We start from the raw sequence: 16,904 nt of genomic DNA on the forward strand, positions 1-16,904 counted from the left end.
AACGGCTTATTTCCAGCAGAGCCGAGGAGTCAGACAGGGCTGCAGCCTAAGTCCAACGCTCTTCAATATTTACATCAATGAGCTGGCTGCTGCTCTGGAATCTTCACCTGTTCCAGGTCTCACACTCCATGATGCCCAGGTGAAATTCTTGCTCTATGCAGATGACCTACTGCTGGTGTCACCAACCGAGAAAGGTCTCCAAGACAACCTACAAATTTTGGAGAAATTCAGCTCCACATGGGCACTACCGATCAATCTAAAGAAAACCAACATCATGGTGTTCCAGAAGAGAAAAAGAAGATTTGACCAGCATCCTTCATTTGTCCTAAACGGCTGCACTCTAACAGGAACAGACAAATACACCTACTTGGGCCTGGAAATTCACCAGTCTGGGAGCTTTAAACAAGCCATAGAGACCCTGAAAAACAAGGCCTGCAAAACCTTTTATGCCATCCGAAGGAAACTATCATCTGAAGCCACCAGTGAGGGTCTGGCTAAAAATCTTCGATTCCATCATTGCCCCAATCCTCCTGTATGGCAGCGAAGTCTGGGGCCCTCACACTTACCCAGATTGGTCAAGGTGGGATTCCAGCCCAACAGAAATATTCCACCTGGAATTCTGTAAGCACCTTCTCCAGGTCCATCGAAGCACCTCCAACAGCGCCTGTGGAGCTGAGCTGGGCAGATTCCCTCTACACCTAGCAGCTCTGAAGAGGTCACTATCATTTCAGGCTCACCTACAGAGTAGCAATCCAAGCTCCCATCACCACAAAGCTCTGATACATATACGTGGGCCAGATGAACCAGGACCCCGGGCACAGCCCTCCCAAACCCAACTGGACAAAATAACCAATCACAGCAGCCTGACAAGAACCAGAATCAGGAAGATGGTAGACGAGGGCCAGGAGAGGTATGTCAGTGACTGGAGGACCGACATCAACACCTCACAGAAACTGACCACGTACCAGAGTCTACAGAGAGACTACAGACTGGCCCCGTATCTGGAGAAAATCCCGGACCCCAGAGACCGCAGGACCCTGAGCCGATATAGACTCAGTGCCCACAGTCTAGCCATCAAATCCGGCCGACACAAGCAGAGCTACAAGCCCAGGGAGGACAGACTGTGCCAACACTGTGACCTGGAGGCCGTGGAGGATGAAACCCACTTCCTGCTACACTGCACCAAGTACTCAGCAGTGAGGGACACTCACTTCAGGAGACTCTCCCATCTCTTCCCGGATTTCAGCTCCATGAAGGAGGAAGAGAAAATATATATCCTGCTGGGGGAAGAAGAGAGCGCAGTGGAGATAGCAGCGCGGTATGTGAGCGAATGCCATAGACTTCGAGAAAGAGAACTATGATAAGCCATGGACTTCCATAGCCCCCCATCCCAGATGTGGCCCCCCAATCCCCACCCTGGATATGTCCCATCCACCGTTACCACAGTCCCCACCGTGGATATGCCCCATCATAAGCCATGGACTTCCATAGCCCCCATCCTAGAAGTGCCCCCACAGTCCCCACCCTGGATGTGCCCCATCCATCCTTCCTACAGCCCCCACCCCCCATCCCCACAGCCCCAGCCCCTAATGTACACCTGCTTTGGCAAAACTAATTTGTATTTGGTCCTGCCAATAAAGCTTATTTGATTTGATTTGATAGATAGATAATAGATAGATAGAAGGATAGATAGATAATAGATAGATAGATAGAAGGATAGATAGAGGGATAGATAGATAGATAGATAGAGGGATAGATAGATAGATAGACAGATAGATAGATAGATAGACAGATAATAGATAGATAGACAGATAGATAGATAGAGGGATAGATAGATAGATAGAGGGATAGATAGATAGATAGATAGAGGGATAGATAGATAGATAGAGGGATAGATAGATAGAAGGATAGATAGATAGATAGATAGATAGATAATAGATAGATAGAAGGATAGATAGATAATAGATAGATAGATAAATAGATAATTAGATAATAGATAGATAGATAGATGATAGATGGATAGATAGATAGATAGATAGAGGGATAGATAGATATAGATAGAGGGATAGATAGATAGATAGACAGATAGATAGATAGATAGATAGAGGGATAATAGATAGATAGAGGGATAGATAGATAGATAGAGGGATAGATAGATAGATAGATAGAAAGATAGATAGAGGGATAGATAGATAGATAGAGGGATAGATAGATAGATAGAGGGATAGATAGATAGATAGATAGACAGATAGATAGATAGAGGGATAGATAGATAGATAGATAGATAGATAGAGGGATAGATAGATAGATGATAGATGGATAGATAGATAGATAGATGATAGATGGATAGATAGAGGGATAGATAGATAGATAGATAGATAGATAGACAGATAATAGATAGATAGACAGACAGACAGACAGGTAGATAGATAGATAGACAGATAATAGATAGATAGACAGACAGACAGACAGGTAGATAGATAGATAGAGGGATAGACAGTAATAGATAGATAGACAGACAGACAGACAGGTAGATAGATAGATAGATAGAGACACAGATGATAGATACTGATCAGCGCTATGTGACGGACACACACAGGACACGGACGGCGCTGTCCCAGCAGTGATCGGCACACGGCTCCGCCCAGTTATTGACGTCATCCACTCCGGCTGTTGACATTCTGGCTTTTTGGTGACAGCTCCAGTACGGTGGCCGGCGGAGACCATACTGGCTGTATTCGGCTGTTCTACGCGTTCACGTGCTCCCCAGCAGTAGGCGCTGTGGACGCGCAGAAGCGCTGCTTGGTAACGTCAGCGCTGCCAGCGTGGAGACACGGGGCTGACCGGAGCAGGGAAGGAAGGGAAGGCGGAAGTGCTGACAGGGAAATACTGTGAGGAGCAATACAACGTCCCAGGCGTCGGCGGTGAGGAGCAGCCAGCATGCAGAGCCAGAGAGCCTCCCCTCAGGTAATGTGCTGAGTGCCACCTGCTGCCTGTTGGGGGGGGGGGGGGTACAGTGTATGTGGTGGTTGTGGGCACAGTATGTGTGCTCCCGGCGGGTGCAGTATGTGGTAGTGGGCACAATATATGTCGTGGTTGTGGGCACAGTGTATGTGGTGCTGGTGGGCACAGTATGTGGTTGTGGGTGCAGTATATGTGGTGGTTGTGGATGCAGTGTACGTGGTGCTGGTGGGCCCAGTGTACGTGGTGCTGGTGGGCGCAGTGTACGTGGTGCTGGTGGGCCCAGTGTACGTGGTGCTGGTGGGCGCAGAGTACGTGGTGCTGGTGGGCCCAGTGTACGTGGTGCTGGTGGGCCCAGTGTACGTGGTGCTGGTGGGCCCAGTGTACGTGGTGCTGGTGGGCCCAGTGTACGTGGTGCTGGTGGGCCCAGTGTACGTGGTGCTGGTGGGCGCAGAGTACGTGGTGCTGGTGGGCGCAGAGTACGTGGTGCTGGTGGGCGCAGAGTACGTGGTGCTGGTGGGCGCAGAGTACGTGGTGCTGGTGGGCGCAGAGTACGTGGTGCTGGTGGGCGCAGAGTACGTGGTGCTGGTGGGCGCAGAGTACGTGGTGCTGGTGGGCGCAGAGTACGTGGTGCTGGTGGGCGCAGAGTACGTGGTGCTGGTGGGCGCAGAGTACGTGGTGCTGGTGGGCGCAGAGTACGTGGTGCTGGTGGGCGCAGTGTACGTGTTGGTTGTGGGCGCAGTGTACGTGTTGGTTGTGGGCGCAGTGTACGTGTTGGTTGTGGGCGCAGTGTACGTGTTGGTTGTGGGCGCAGTGTACGTGTTGGTTGTGGGCGCAGTGTACGTGTTGGTTGTGGGCGCAGTGTACGTGGTGCTGGTGGGCGCAGAGTACGTGGTGCTGGTGGGCGCAGTGTACGTGGTGCTGGTGGGCGCAGTGTACGTGTTGGTTGTGGGCGCAGTGTACGTGTTGGTTGTGGGCGCAGTGTACGTGTTGGTTGTGGGCGCAGTGTACGTGTTGGTTGTGGGTGAGTTACCACCGCCCGTGGTAAGGCAAATATGTTTTTCTCCCCTACTTCATGGACTGGGATCACTTATCCCCCAAGTACACATATTATAGTATAAGAAAATATAATGTCTTTACTTTTTTGATACATTTTTTTGTTTTCTGTTTCTAATTTATTATCTTAAAAGAATTGTCTGTGACTTTCTTATTGATGGCCTCTCCTCAGTAAAGGTCATCAATGGCTGATCGCTGGGGGTGCGACCCCCGGAATAGCTCCATCAACAGAATAGTGGCCGAGTACTGCACACCCGCCCCCTGTTGAGTCGAATAGGGAGTGGATCTACAGTACCAGGCCGTGGCTCTATACCGTTGACAGAACTGTGCTGTGCAGCTCCGCAACGGAGAAGTTTTGGGCGGTGTCACCGGAAACGGCTGATAGACAAATGTGCCGGGTATCATACCTCCACCAATCAGACATTGTTGACCCATCCTGAGAAAAGGCCATCAATTTTAAAGTCCCCCGCAACTTTTTTAAATGGGATGTCCAACAAATAAAGTTCATTTTAATAAACAGATCTTGGAGTAATAATAGGTTCCACGATTGGTGTGTTATATAAAATGTTCCTGTACTCAGATATTATATGCGTCCCTGCTATGTACTGTGTAATGGCCGTGTCTGACCGTACAGAACATGGTCAGATCATGACACAACTCATGGGCCGGGGATGACACAAAAAGAGAGTATACAGATAGCACAGCATGGGATCACAGCTGATTCTTTCTGTGACATAAAACATTAAAAAAAACCCAAAAAAACACAGGCAGGGAAATGCTTTACCTCACAAAAAGAATCAACTATGATCCCGTGTTGTAATCTCTTTATAGTCTTTCCTCCTCCCCGGCTCAGCAGATGTGGTATGATCAGACCATGTCCCTGTACGATCAGACACAGCCATTACACAGTACATTGCAGGGACTCATATATAAGATCTCAGCACAGGAACATTATTCATAAACACATCCAATTGTGGAACTTATTATTATTCCAAGATCTATTGATTTAAAATCCACTTTAAAATTATTTTTTTTCATGGGAAAACTCCTTTAGCTCTAACTCATTGTTCAAGGTTAGACAACTATATGTAAGATAGTCCCATCTTCATCCAGAAATAATGGATGATTTGCACCCGTGTCCGTATTTTACACCCGTGTGATGTAATTATACATTGACAGTTGTACAAGATGAAATGCAGATTCCTATGTTAATAATGGCAATGTATCTGTAAAATTCGGATGCTACGCGGATGTCCCATATTTGATCCTTTTTTTTTTTAAAGAAAATTTTCTTATGCACCCATAGACTTGTATAGGTGAATCTCACCTAAAATATGGAATTGATGTGATGATTTTTTTTTTTTTGTGTCTGTGTGAAAAGACATCATCTGAACACATCTGTTGAATTGTCATTGTGTTATCTAATTATTATTATTATTTATTTTTTTTACACTCAAACAGCACACGCCCATATAATACGCTCCTCTTAAAAGGATTGATCACTACTCAGGCAAACCCTTCTCGTTACCCATGTTTGGCCACCAATTAAAATAAAAACAGCGTATACCTTCGGTGCTGACGCAGTGTCGGTGCTTATGTTCCCGAGGCTCATGTGAAGTTGTGACATCACGCAAGCCCCGCGCCCAATCACTGTCGGCTTTAATTCAGACTCATAAGTACTAAACAAAGGCCTAAGCCACACGGCATGAAAATCGGTGTGAGTGGAGTGCAATAAAACATCTCATTCCACTCGGACCAATATTACCCCATGTGTCAGCACACATGAGCAATTATTTTCTCAGCCCTAGTTGGACCAAGAAAACAATTGTCGCATGCTGCGGGTGTAAAGCGATCCTGGTTTCTCTCTCACTCATTCAAGTCTATGGGGCGAGAGAAAAATTGCACTGCACTCGCATTACACTAGTGTACCGCGAGTGCAGATCGAGAATGGCAATAGCCAGCAACTGAGGAGAGAGGGAGATAAATCCCTCCTTCCCCCTCCGCAGCGCCGGCCCTCCCCTCCGCAGCGCCGGCCCTCCCCTCCACAGTGCCCTCGCATGACACTCGGCTCCCGCTGTGCTGCCAGCGTGAACCAAGTGTCATGTGAGGATCGTAGTAGTCTTTGTGGCCCTTGCCAATGAATGAGCCTCAGCTGCAGCTCTCACTTAGGCTGTATGCGCACGCTGCAGTTTTTTCTGCACACAATCTGCAACCAAAACTGCACCTTGTCAGAGAGAGCCTGGAAATGTAAAAAAAACAAACGCTTGTAATGTAGGTGCATTTTTGATGCATTTTTTGTGACAAAAATGCACATAAAACGCATGGAAATGCACCAAAAACGCGTTGAACATGAACATGCTGCATCTTTTTTGTCACAAAAAAACATTGACAAACTGCAATGTGCACACAGAAAATCTGACTTCTCATAGACTTTGCTGGGAAGTCAAATGTCAGAAAATTCTGACGACAACTGCTCCAAAAAACGCAGTGTGCGCATATAGCCTTACTGTTGATTACTTATGCGTAGGCGAGGAGAGAGAAGCCGGCGGTGGGGCTCGCATGATGTCACAACCTCACTTGAGAACCAACACCAATTGAACACCAACATGGGAGGGGAGTATGAGCCTTTGTTATGTTAATGGGGCCAAAGAAGGGGTTATCCACTACTTGAAGGATAGAAAATGGCTTTAAAAAACATACTATAATGTTAGTGTTTTTGCTTTTTATTTTATTTGTGCAGCTCTTCCAGCAGGATTGTCTCTCCTTTTACAGAATTGCAAGTGAGGAGCTGCCGAGACGTGGAGGAGAGCCTGCTGCATGTGATCCACAAGCTGCTCAGCTCTCATCTCGGTCGCTGCCTATGCAGAGTGCAGCAGCCGATGAGAAACTCGCCTCTGCTGAGAAACTTGTCAGCAGCCACCCCGATGACAAATTACCCCTTCAGGTGGGCACTGACTGTGCCAGCGAGCCACTCCACAAAGTGGTGAGTGAGTGTTGACACCACTCATCCTTATTGGAGAGCCTCCTGGATATATGGACGGTGGGGGGTGTGAGGTAAATCCGGAGATATGACGATAAATCATGATATTCAAGTATGTCAGGAAGCCCTCTCCTGGTGTCACCCCCCCCCCTTTCCTTCACACAACTGGTTTAGCAACAAACTCCATGGCCATGTCCTGTGATATGGAAATTAGGTGGCTTTAGGACAAAGGACACAGGATGACTCCCTGCCGTCACCCTGTAACAAGAGTTGTATCTCATTAGCAAGGCTATGGAACTAGCAGACAGAACGACTCCAGTAAAAAATGGTTCATATCTCGCAAGCCATATTTCCGATAAATATGGCAACCATAAAAATGGTGTCTCCGCATGCAGACGATGCCGGCACACCCTTTTTATGGGAGCAGGACATTGGGAAATGCCCCAGGCGTGATATCAGCCAATGGGGAACTGGCAGACAGGTCATGAGTCCCCTCGTTCTGTAGCTAAATTCATAACTGTCACAATGAGAGCATTGGCGTCCGCCTACGACGCTCCCAGGCAAAGTTATGGCCCATATTCCATGTTGGGATATTGTCCATAACTCAAGCCAGGGGTGGAGCAGTGCTCCCTGTGAGGTCACGAAGGTAGGAGGGGACCTGGATCTGCCCAGGTTGATAACCCTACTTCGGCCATTTTCCAGGGTTCTTTCGCTGGGGGCACGTGTAGGAAACATCTGTGGGAGTTCCTGGAAACCTGGCCTACAGCGCCCCCCTGTGGCCAGACGCAACAAGGTAACTGCTGGAACTGTGTATGCCTGTTTGTAACCCATGCTTTGATTGTAACTGTACTCTGACATATGTATATTCTGTAGATTCCCTATTGTATATATTGTAGTTTCTAGTGTGCTTTAGGCGATTAAATTATATAATTAATCTTGGGCTGTTCTGTTATCTCGATCTTGAATCCCACGTCTGTGTGTTCGGCTAATAGTTACCGTGAAGCGGTTGGTGGCAGCGAGTTGTGCCAAGGATTATTGTGGGGAGGCCAGTGAGATTCGGGAAGATATTATATATTCCGCCCGCGGAGGTCGGGGGAATATATACCTTACTCTCACCGGGGACCCTTCAATAATCGGCATAAGTAGTATAGCGGCCTCCTTGCTTATTGTCGGGCAATTCCATAATTGGCCTGACTATAAGAGGGGCGCTAGAGAGCGCGTCACGTGCTCTGTCGGTCGGGAGGTATAAAGGAGGGGTGACCCCCACTTGTTACCCCCCGATTGTGACGTACTGGTAGCCAGCGCGGGGGATTTCTGAGTGACCCCCCCGGTGGTTTGTGACATATTGGTGGCAGCAGTGGGATCGAGATAATAGTGTGTGTGAGTGTGAGACCCATACTCCCAGACACTAAAGACTGCCTGCAGCAGCTGTGGCTGCTGGGGTCTTCAGACTAGCTCAACACTAGAGTGTCAGAGTGCAGATACTGTAAGGTGTGTGGAGGCATCAGGTGTCAGTTCTGTGTCAGTGACCAAAAGTCTGCAAGAATGGCTGATGGCACCAGGAGCAGAGCTATGCAACTGGCCAATGCTAAAGCAGGAGCCGAAGAGAGGGAGGACGGTGCTGTGGACAGCAATGAGGAGGTTGCCCACGAGTCCTCCAGGAGCTCGACGCCAGAAAACAGCTCTGCAGAGGACATTGCACAACCGGGCACTGCTGGACAAGATGAGGAGCAGCTCGCCCAAGGGTCCTCAACGAGCCAGGTGCCAGCCCTCCGCTCTGCAATGGACAGTGAATCACCAGGCTCCGCAGCGGGCCGCAGATCACCACGTGCCATTCCACCGAGCCTGGGAGGCTCGGATAGCCTTCTTCAAATGGCTATGGCCCTACGCCAGGCTGGAGACCGGGAGGGCTACAAGGAACTCATGGCCGAGCGTGAGCGGCAAGCAGCGCGTGAAGAGCGCCAGGCAGAGCGTAACTACCAGCTGCAGCTAGCTCAGCTCCGGCCCTCATCAGCCACCCGTGACCTTCCAGACACCAAACTTCCAAAGGTCCGTGTTGAGGACTTCCCAGTGCTGGAGAAGGATGGAGACTTGGACTCTTTCTTGACTGCTTTTGAACGGACTTGCTTGCAGCATCATCTGAACAAGGACCAGTGGGCCAAATACCTGACCCCCCGTTTAAGGGGTAAGGCCCTGGATATCCTTGGGGACTTGCCTGCTGAGGCGGATCAGGGCTACGACACCATCAAGCGGGCCCTGATCCAACAGTACAACCTCACCCCGGAGTCCTACCGCAAGAAGTTCCGGACGCTGCAGAAGGGACCAAAGGACTCCTGGGCTGACCACCGGCGGGCACTTGCCCGAGCTGCCGACCACTGGACCCAAGGCCTGCAGCTTTCCACCGGACCGGAGATCCTGGACTTGTTCATCACGGAGCAACTCTTGTGGAACTGCCCTGAGGATCTCCGCCAGTTCATCCGAGACCAGAAGCCAAAGGGGTCCACGGCTACAGCTGCCCTTGCCGATGACTACACCAACAACCGGGCCCCTGAGGCCAGGAGAGCGGCCACCAGCAGCACCTGGAGAGGGGGTAAGATGAATTCTGCGACTGCCCCACCTGCCCCTAGACTGCAGGGGGTGTCCCCCTCAACTCCCCTCTCCAGGCCCGTGGCAGAACCAAGACGGTGCCACCAGTGCAACCTACCTGGACACTTCAAGGCCATGTGCCCTCAGCGTCCCAAGGCCCCGGCTCCGTCCCCGTCCCAAGGGCCGCCCAAGGTGTATTGTGTGGGTGGGGGTGGTGGTAGGTCCCTGGACAGCTTCCAACCTGTCACCGTCGGCCAGTCTGTGACCATAGGACTGCGAGACAGCGCCTCGGAGGTGACTCTGGTGCGGCCTGAGATGGTGTCCCCCCAAGACTTGATCCCTGGAAAAACCCTCGCTGTCTCCGGGATTGGAGGCATTGACCCGGCGCTGCCTGTTGCTGACATTTATGGGGACTGGGGCGCAGGGCGAGGGGTGAGGGAGGTGGGGGTAACTGATCGGATCCCTGCAAACGTGCTACTTGGGACAGATTTGGGGCAAATAACCTCCCAGTTTGGCCCCGCCCCAAAGGCTGAACCTTCAGCCAGTGCTGACGTGCCTCCGGACAATGTTAATGTGTTATCTATGAATGATGTAAGGGAGGAGGGAGTGAACTCTGATATTTCTGCTTGCACAGACACCATAGACACACACGCAGCTGCAGCTGTGACAGGGGAGGGGGTCAGAGAAAGGTGTGACAATGCCTCTACAAGTAACCAGCCTGTGAGCTGGGATCTGCTGCCCTCTGCAGGGATAAGCAGAGAGCAGGGTGCTGCAGGGGGAGGACCAGTGTGTGGGGTGGGGGCTACCACAGCAAATGTGGGGTCCCCAGAGATTTCACAGCGGGGTTCTGTTGCTGCAGGGGGGGAACAGGCAGGTGAGATTGGGGCCGGTCCAGGAGCGGAAGTGCTCCCAGGTAAGATCTCGGTGCAGGGTTCCCCCACAACCGGGGTGTCAGGAAGCCAGGTAGGTCTGCCTGAACCGGCGACTTGGTCAGGAACGGAGGAGGAGCAGGCACGACCCACGGTCGCAGCGGCTGTGGCCGCTGTCACCCGCAGTGGGAGTGCTGGAAGCCAAGGGGCCTCCCGGAGGTCCGATAGCTCTTCCCCTTCTGACCAAGTGGCAGCCGAGTCAGGTGGAGGCCAGGACACAGGTCCCGGGGTACTGACCGAAGATGTGACAGTCTCGTCGATTCTGGCCACATCTAGTCAGGGGTTTCAGGCAGCGTTAGAAGCTGACGACAGCCTGAAAGCTCTAAAGGAGCAGGCGGCACAGCCTCCCTCGGACTCGGACCCGGAGCGAGTGGTCTGGGACCAAGGACGGCTGTACCGGGCCACGGTCCAGCAGGGTTCACCGGAGGCGTGGCCCAGGGACCGACAGTTGGTGGTACCCTATCCGTTCCGGACGGAGTTGTTGCGGATCGCACATGAGATTCCGATGGCCGGACACCTAGGGATCGCTAAGACCAAGGCCAGGTTAAACCAGCATTTCTACTGGCCAAAAATGGGGGCCGATGTGGCTGCCTACTGCCGTTCGTGTGAAACCTGTCAGAGAGTGGGGAAGGCGGGGCCACACCCCAAAGCCCCACTAGTATCTCTGCCAATCATCGATGAGCCTTTCAGGAGGGTGGCTGTGGATCTGGTCGGCCCGCTGGCCATCCCCAGCAGCTCCGGGAAACGCTTCATACTGACGGTAGTGGACTATGCCACCCGGTACCCAGAAGCAGTGGCCTTGTCGTCCATTCGGGCTGACAAGGTGGCCACCGCATTGCTGGAGATTTTCTCCCGAGTGGGTTTTCCCCAGGAAATGCTCACTGACCGGGGGACCCAATTCATGTCCCAGCTGATGGAGGCCCTCTGTAAGCAAGTCCAGGTGCGACATCTGGTGGCCAGCCCGTACCATCCACAGACTAATGGCCTGTGCGAGCGGTTCAATGGCACCTTAAAGCAGATGCTTAAGATGTTGGTCGACTCCCATGGGCGTGACTGGGAGCGGTATCTCCCACACCTGTTATTTGCTTACCGGGAGGTTCCACAGGCCTCAACAGGATTCTCACCGTTTGAGCTCCTGTACGGGCGACGTGTGCGGGGCCCCCTGGCTCTGGTGAAAGAGGCTTGGGAAGGGGATTTGGCCACCCCTGGAGTGTCGGTTATCGAGTATGTCATGCGCTTCCGGGACAAAATGCAGGCCTTGACGCAACTGGTACACGACAATATGGCTCAAGCCCAGGCCGATCAGAAGCGTTGGTACGACCAGAACGCTTGTGAGAGGACCTACCAAGTGGGTCAAGAGGTGTGGGTACTGGTCCCCGTACCACAGGACAAGCTTCAGGCAGCCTGGGAAGGCCCATACCTCGTGTACCAGCAGCTCAACCCTGTGACGTACCTGGTCACCCTGGACCCTGCCCGTGGAAGGCGGAAGCCCTTCCATGTGAACATGATGAAGGCACATCATGAGCGGGAGGCATGTGCACTCCCTGTGTGCAACCTGCCCGAGGAGGGAGAAGCGGAAACCCTCTTGGATATGCTAGCCCAGGTTAGGGCAGGCGGATCCATTGAGGATGTAGAGGTTGGCCACCAGCTCTTGGAGGACCAACGGTCCCAGCTGTGGGCCACCCTACACCCCTTCCGGGGGTTGTTTACCAACCAGCCCGGAAGGACTGACTTGGCTGTCCATCACGTGGACACTGGGGATCATCCCCCGATCCGGCGTTCAGCATATCGGGTCTCCCTGGAGGTGCAGCAACACATGCGCCAGGAGATTGACGAGATGCTGAAGCTGGGGGTGATCCAGGCATCCAACAGCGCTTGGGCCTCGCCTGTAGTCCTCGTCCCTAAGAAGGACCGAACCACTCGGTTCTGCGTGGACTACAGGGGGCTCAATGCTGTCACGGTCGCCGATGCGTACCCAATGCCACGCATCGATGACCTGCTCGATCAGTTGGCCGGGGCTCAGTACCTGACCATCATGGATCTGAGCCGGGGATATTGGCAGATCCCCCTGACTCGCAAGGCCAGGGAACGCTCTGCCTTTATTACCCCATTTGGACTGTACGAGTCCACGGTGATGCCATTCGGGATGAGGAATGCCCCTGCCACTTTCCAGCGGATGGTCAACACCCTGCTCAAGGGACTTGAAGGGTACGCGGCCGCGTACCTAGATGACATTGCCGTCTTCAGTCCCACCTGGGAGGACCACCTAGAGCATCTAGCACAGGTGCTCAGGCGGATCCACCGGGCAGGTTTGACCATCAAGCCGGGAAAGTGTCAGCTGGCCATGAGCGAGGTCCAGTACCTCGGTCACCGGGTAGGTGGGGGAACGCTGAAGCCCGAGCCTGAGAAAGTGGAGGCCATCGCATCCTGGCCCACCCCCAGGACCAAGAAGCAGGTGATGTCCTTCTTGTGGACCGCTGGGTACTATAGGAGGTTTGTTCCATGCTATAGTAGCCTGGCAAAGCCCCTGACGGACCTCACCAAGAAGAAGCTGCCCTCTGCAGTCGATTGGACAATGGACTGCGAGACAGCCTTCCGGGCCCTAAAGGACGCCCTGTCCAGCCCGCCCGTGCTACAGGCAGCCGACTTCACGCGGCCGTTTGTAGTACAGACCGACGCCAGTGACTTCGGCCTCGGTGCGGTGCTCAGCCAGGTGGACTCTGCGAGCCAAGAGCACCCAGTCTTGTACCTGAGCAGGAAGCTGTTACCAAGGGAAGTTGCCTATTCCACGATGGAGAAGGAGTGCCTGGCCATAGTGTGGGCCCTGCAGCGTCTGCAACCCTATCTATACGGGCGCCACTTCATCGTGGAGACGGACCACAATCCCCTCAGCTGGTTGCACACCGTCTCTGGGACGAATGGGCGATTGTTGCGATGGAGCCTTGCGCTCCAGCAATACAACTTCACCATTCGCCACAAAAGGGGCCGTGACCACGGTAACGCAGACGGGCTGTCCCGACAAGGAGAGGTCGCGGACGGGCGCACGGGGGAACACCGGAGTGTGCTGCCCCCTAGCGCCCTCAAAAGGGGGGAGGTGTGAGGTAAATCCGGAGATATGACGATAAATCATGATATTCAAGTATGTCAGGAAGCCCTCTCCTGGTGTCACCCCCCCCCCTTTCCTTCACACAACTGGTTTAGCAACAAACTCCATGGCCATGTCCTGTGATATGGAAATTAGGTGGCTTTAGGACAAAGGACACAGGATGACTCCCTGCCGTCACCCTGTAACAAGAGTTGTATCTCATTAGCAAGGCTATGGAACTAGCAGACAGAACGACTCCAGTAAAAAATGGTTCATATCTCGCAAGCCATATTTCCGATAAATATGGCAACCATAAAAATGGTGTCTCCGCATGCAGACGATGCCGGCACACCCTTTTTATGGGAGCAGGACATTGGGAAATGCCCCAGGCGTGATATCAGCCAATGGGGAACTGGCAGACAGGTCATGAGTCCCCTCGTTCTGTAGCTAAATTCATAACTGTCACAATGAGAGCATTGGCGTCCGCCTACGACGCTCCCAGGCAAAGTTATGGCCCATATTCCATGTTGGGATATTGTCCATAACTCAAGCCAGGGGTGGAGCAGTGCTCCCTGTGAGGTCACGAAGGTAGGAGGGGACCTGGATCTGCCCAGGTTGATAACCCTACTTCGGCCATTTTCCAGGGTTCTTTCGCTGGGGGCACGTGTAGGAAACATCTGTGGGAGTTCCTGGAAACCTGGCCTACAGCGCCCCCCTGTGGCCAGACGCAACAAGGTAACTGCTGGAACTGTGTATGCCTGTTTGTAACCCATGCTTTGATTGTAACTGTACTCTGACATATGTATATTCTGTAGATTCCCTATTGTATATATTGTAGTTTCTAGTGTGCTTTAGGCGATTAAATTATATAATTAATCTTGGGCTGTTCTGTTATCTCGATCTTGAATCCCACGTCTGTGTGTTCGGCTAATAGTTACCGTGAAGCGGTTGGTGGCAGCGAGTTGTGCCAAGGATTATTGTGGGGAGGCCAGTGAGATTCGGGAAGATATTATATATTCCGCCCGCGGAGGTCGGGGGAATATATACCTTACTCTCACCGGGGACCCTTCAATAATCGGCATAAGTAGTATAGCGGCCTCCTTGCTTATTGTCGGGCAATTCCATAATTGGCCTGACTATAAGAGGGGCGCTAGAGAGCGCGTCACGTGCTCTGTCTGTCGGTCGGGAGGTATAAAGGAGGGGTGACCCCCACTTGTTACCCCCCGATTGTGACGTACTGGTAGCCAGCGCGGGGGATTTCTGAGTGACCCCCCCGGTGGTTTGTGACAGGGGGTAATTTAGTGCCGCCATAGACTTTAGCACCCTGGGAGACCACTCAATACCCTCATGCTATGGATTTACTGCAGAGGTTTTTTGCAGCATGTCCGGTCCTTGTATATGTACTCGCACAGGGCTGTGCAGATCTTGATACATACAGTTTAGCTTATATCTGCAATAATGGTTGAATTAAATCCCACAATCCCTTTTTAAAGAGGTTTTCCTATTCTCTAAAGTGATGGCGTATTGCTTGAATGTGCATTTAGCGCCTATAATGGGACTTGCCCATACCCTCTCCGGCAGTCCTGTAGAGAACACTTGGCTCCGTTCTGACGAGCCATTTCAGAATCTGATCCGTGGTGCCTATTATTGTGTTGCTGCTGCCGGAGACCAAAATTGAAACGGCAGTGCAATACAAACCTTTATTTTGGGTCTTGTTTTTAAGATATTGCTAGTACTGCAAAAAATAACCTGGTCCAGGTCAGTACGATTGCGTCAGTTCCAAACATGCATATTTTTTAATTATTATTTATTTTAGCTTTGAAAACAAATTCTGCCGGCCATATAAAAAAATAAATCAAATTCTATGTCACCATTTTCTGCAACCCGTTCTATTTTTTTTTTCTTTTTCAATTGATCCAATCGTATGAGGACAATTTGTTCTTTCATTATTCCACTTTTATTTTTTAGGGAAGTGGACAAAAAAAATGCAATTGTGACTTTGTGATTTTTATATTCTTTTCACGACATGTAGCATATTGCTTTATTAAAGTCCTATTTTAGTAATTGCAGCCTTCCACGGGGGTGGTGATACCAAATATGTTTTTTTTTCTTTTCAATGTATTTATTTTTAATAAGGGATAGAAAGGTGACTCAAAATTTTTATTTTTTTAATCTCCTTCGAAGTGTTGAACCCTTGGTCGTCAGATCACCTGTACTATATACTGTAATACCATGGTATTGTGATTTATGGTATACATTGTGATCTGTTATAAAGCTTGTGGCTGAGCTTCACATGAGATCCAAAATGGCAGCGACTGCGACTTTGATTGTTCCCAGCTGGAACGGCAACCCATTGGTACCCTGCAATCAGATTTTGGGGGGCTGATGGGAGCCGATGCACCCCCAACCACTCCATTTAATTGCTAATGTCACAGATGGAAATTGATGTCCATAATCTTTTAATGCTAGGAATAACCCTATAAATAGTCCTAATGAACTTTCAGATCTTACCCCATAATTAGCTCCAGGCTCGGGGAAACCAGTTCCTCCGGCCTAATGTGCTGCTTCCTGTTGGTCTGGAAACGCCTGTTCTATCGATTATCTTTAGGAATGTCAAACATTTTCCCTAATCACATTGACCTGTAACGTTCCCAATGTGTGGTATGTGCCGCCGTCACTGACATTTCACATGGTTTTGTTATAGAGAAGAGTTTGGTATGGTAGCGGTGACACGAACATCATGGAGGTTATTTATAAAGGAGGCGTGACAACTGTGCCGGATCCAATTACAGCTCAATGCTAGAGAGTGGCTCTCGATGGACCCTGTTGTGAGTCCATAAAGTCCAGGTGTCTTTTTGTAAAATTTTCCTTTGCTCTGTAGGACATCTTCTCGAAAAGTAAAGGGGTATCGATCGGCTTACTGTGTGATTGATGTCCACTTATTGGGTACAATTTGTCTGCCTATCTTGATTTCCCCTATTTTGTCAATAGGTCCAAGATGGGCTAATTAACTTAATGTTATAGATATATAGATAGTATAATACACTTGTGGATACAGACAGAACAGGGCCCCTGTGCAAGAACAATATATGGGCACTTTGCAGGCCAAGAGCTCCTCATTATGCACAATTCCACCTCCTTTGATAGTAGAAATGAGCCCCCTGACCCCTTGGACTCCTACTGCCGCACAGGTTGCACCACTGGTGTGTGTGTGTGTGTGTGTGTGTGTATGTATGTATGTATGTATGTATGTATGTATGTGTATATGTATGTGTGTATAAAAAATTATTTAAAAGAACTGAAGTCC

The 16,904-nt window shown here is 50.8% G+C and overlaps 1 protein-coding gene across 2 annotated transcripts in view; it reads left to right on the forward strand.

Annotated features, from left to right (window-relative positions):
- The first annotated feature begins 2,747 nt into the window (after positions 1-2,747).
- The window catches only part of PDXDC1 (pyridoxal dependent decarboxylase domain containing 1), a 164,304-nt gene continuing 150,147 nt past the window's right edge, over positions 2,748-16,904 (forward strand). Inside the window, exon 1 of one of the 2 annotated variants that reach the window (XM_075317973.1) lies at positions 2,748-2,967. In XM_075317973.1, coding sequence (XP_075174088.1) covers positions 2,941-2,967 — 27 coding nt within the window. In that variant the 5' untranslated portion in view covers positions 2,748-2,940. The remainder of the gene's footprint in view (positions 2,968-16,904) is intronic. The other variant, XM_075317972.1, reaches the window with a different exon arrangement.

The sequence above is a fragment of the Anomaloglossus baeobatrachus genome, chromosome 7 (genome assembly GCF_048569485.1).
Source record: "Anomaloglossus baeobatrachus isolate aAnoBae1 chromosome 7, aAnoBae1.hap1, whole genome shotgun sequence".
NCBI lineage: Eukaryota > Metazoa > Chordata > Amphibia > Anura > Aromobatidae > Anomaloglossus > Anomaloglossus baeobatrachus.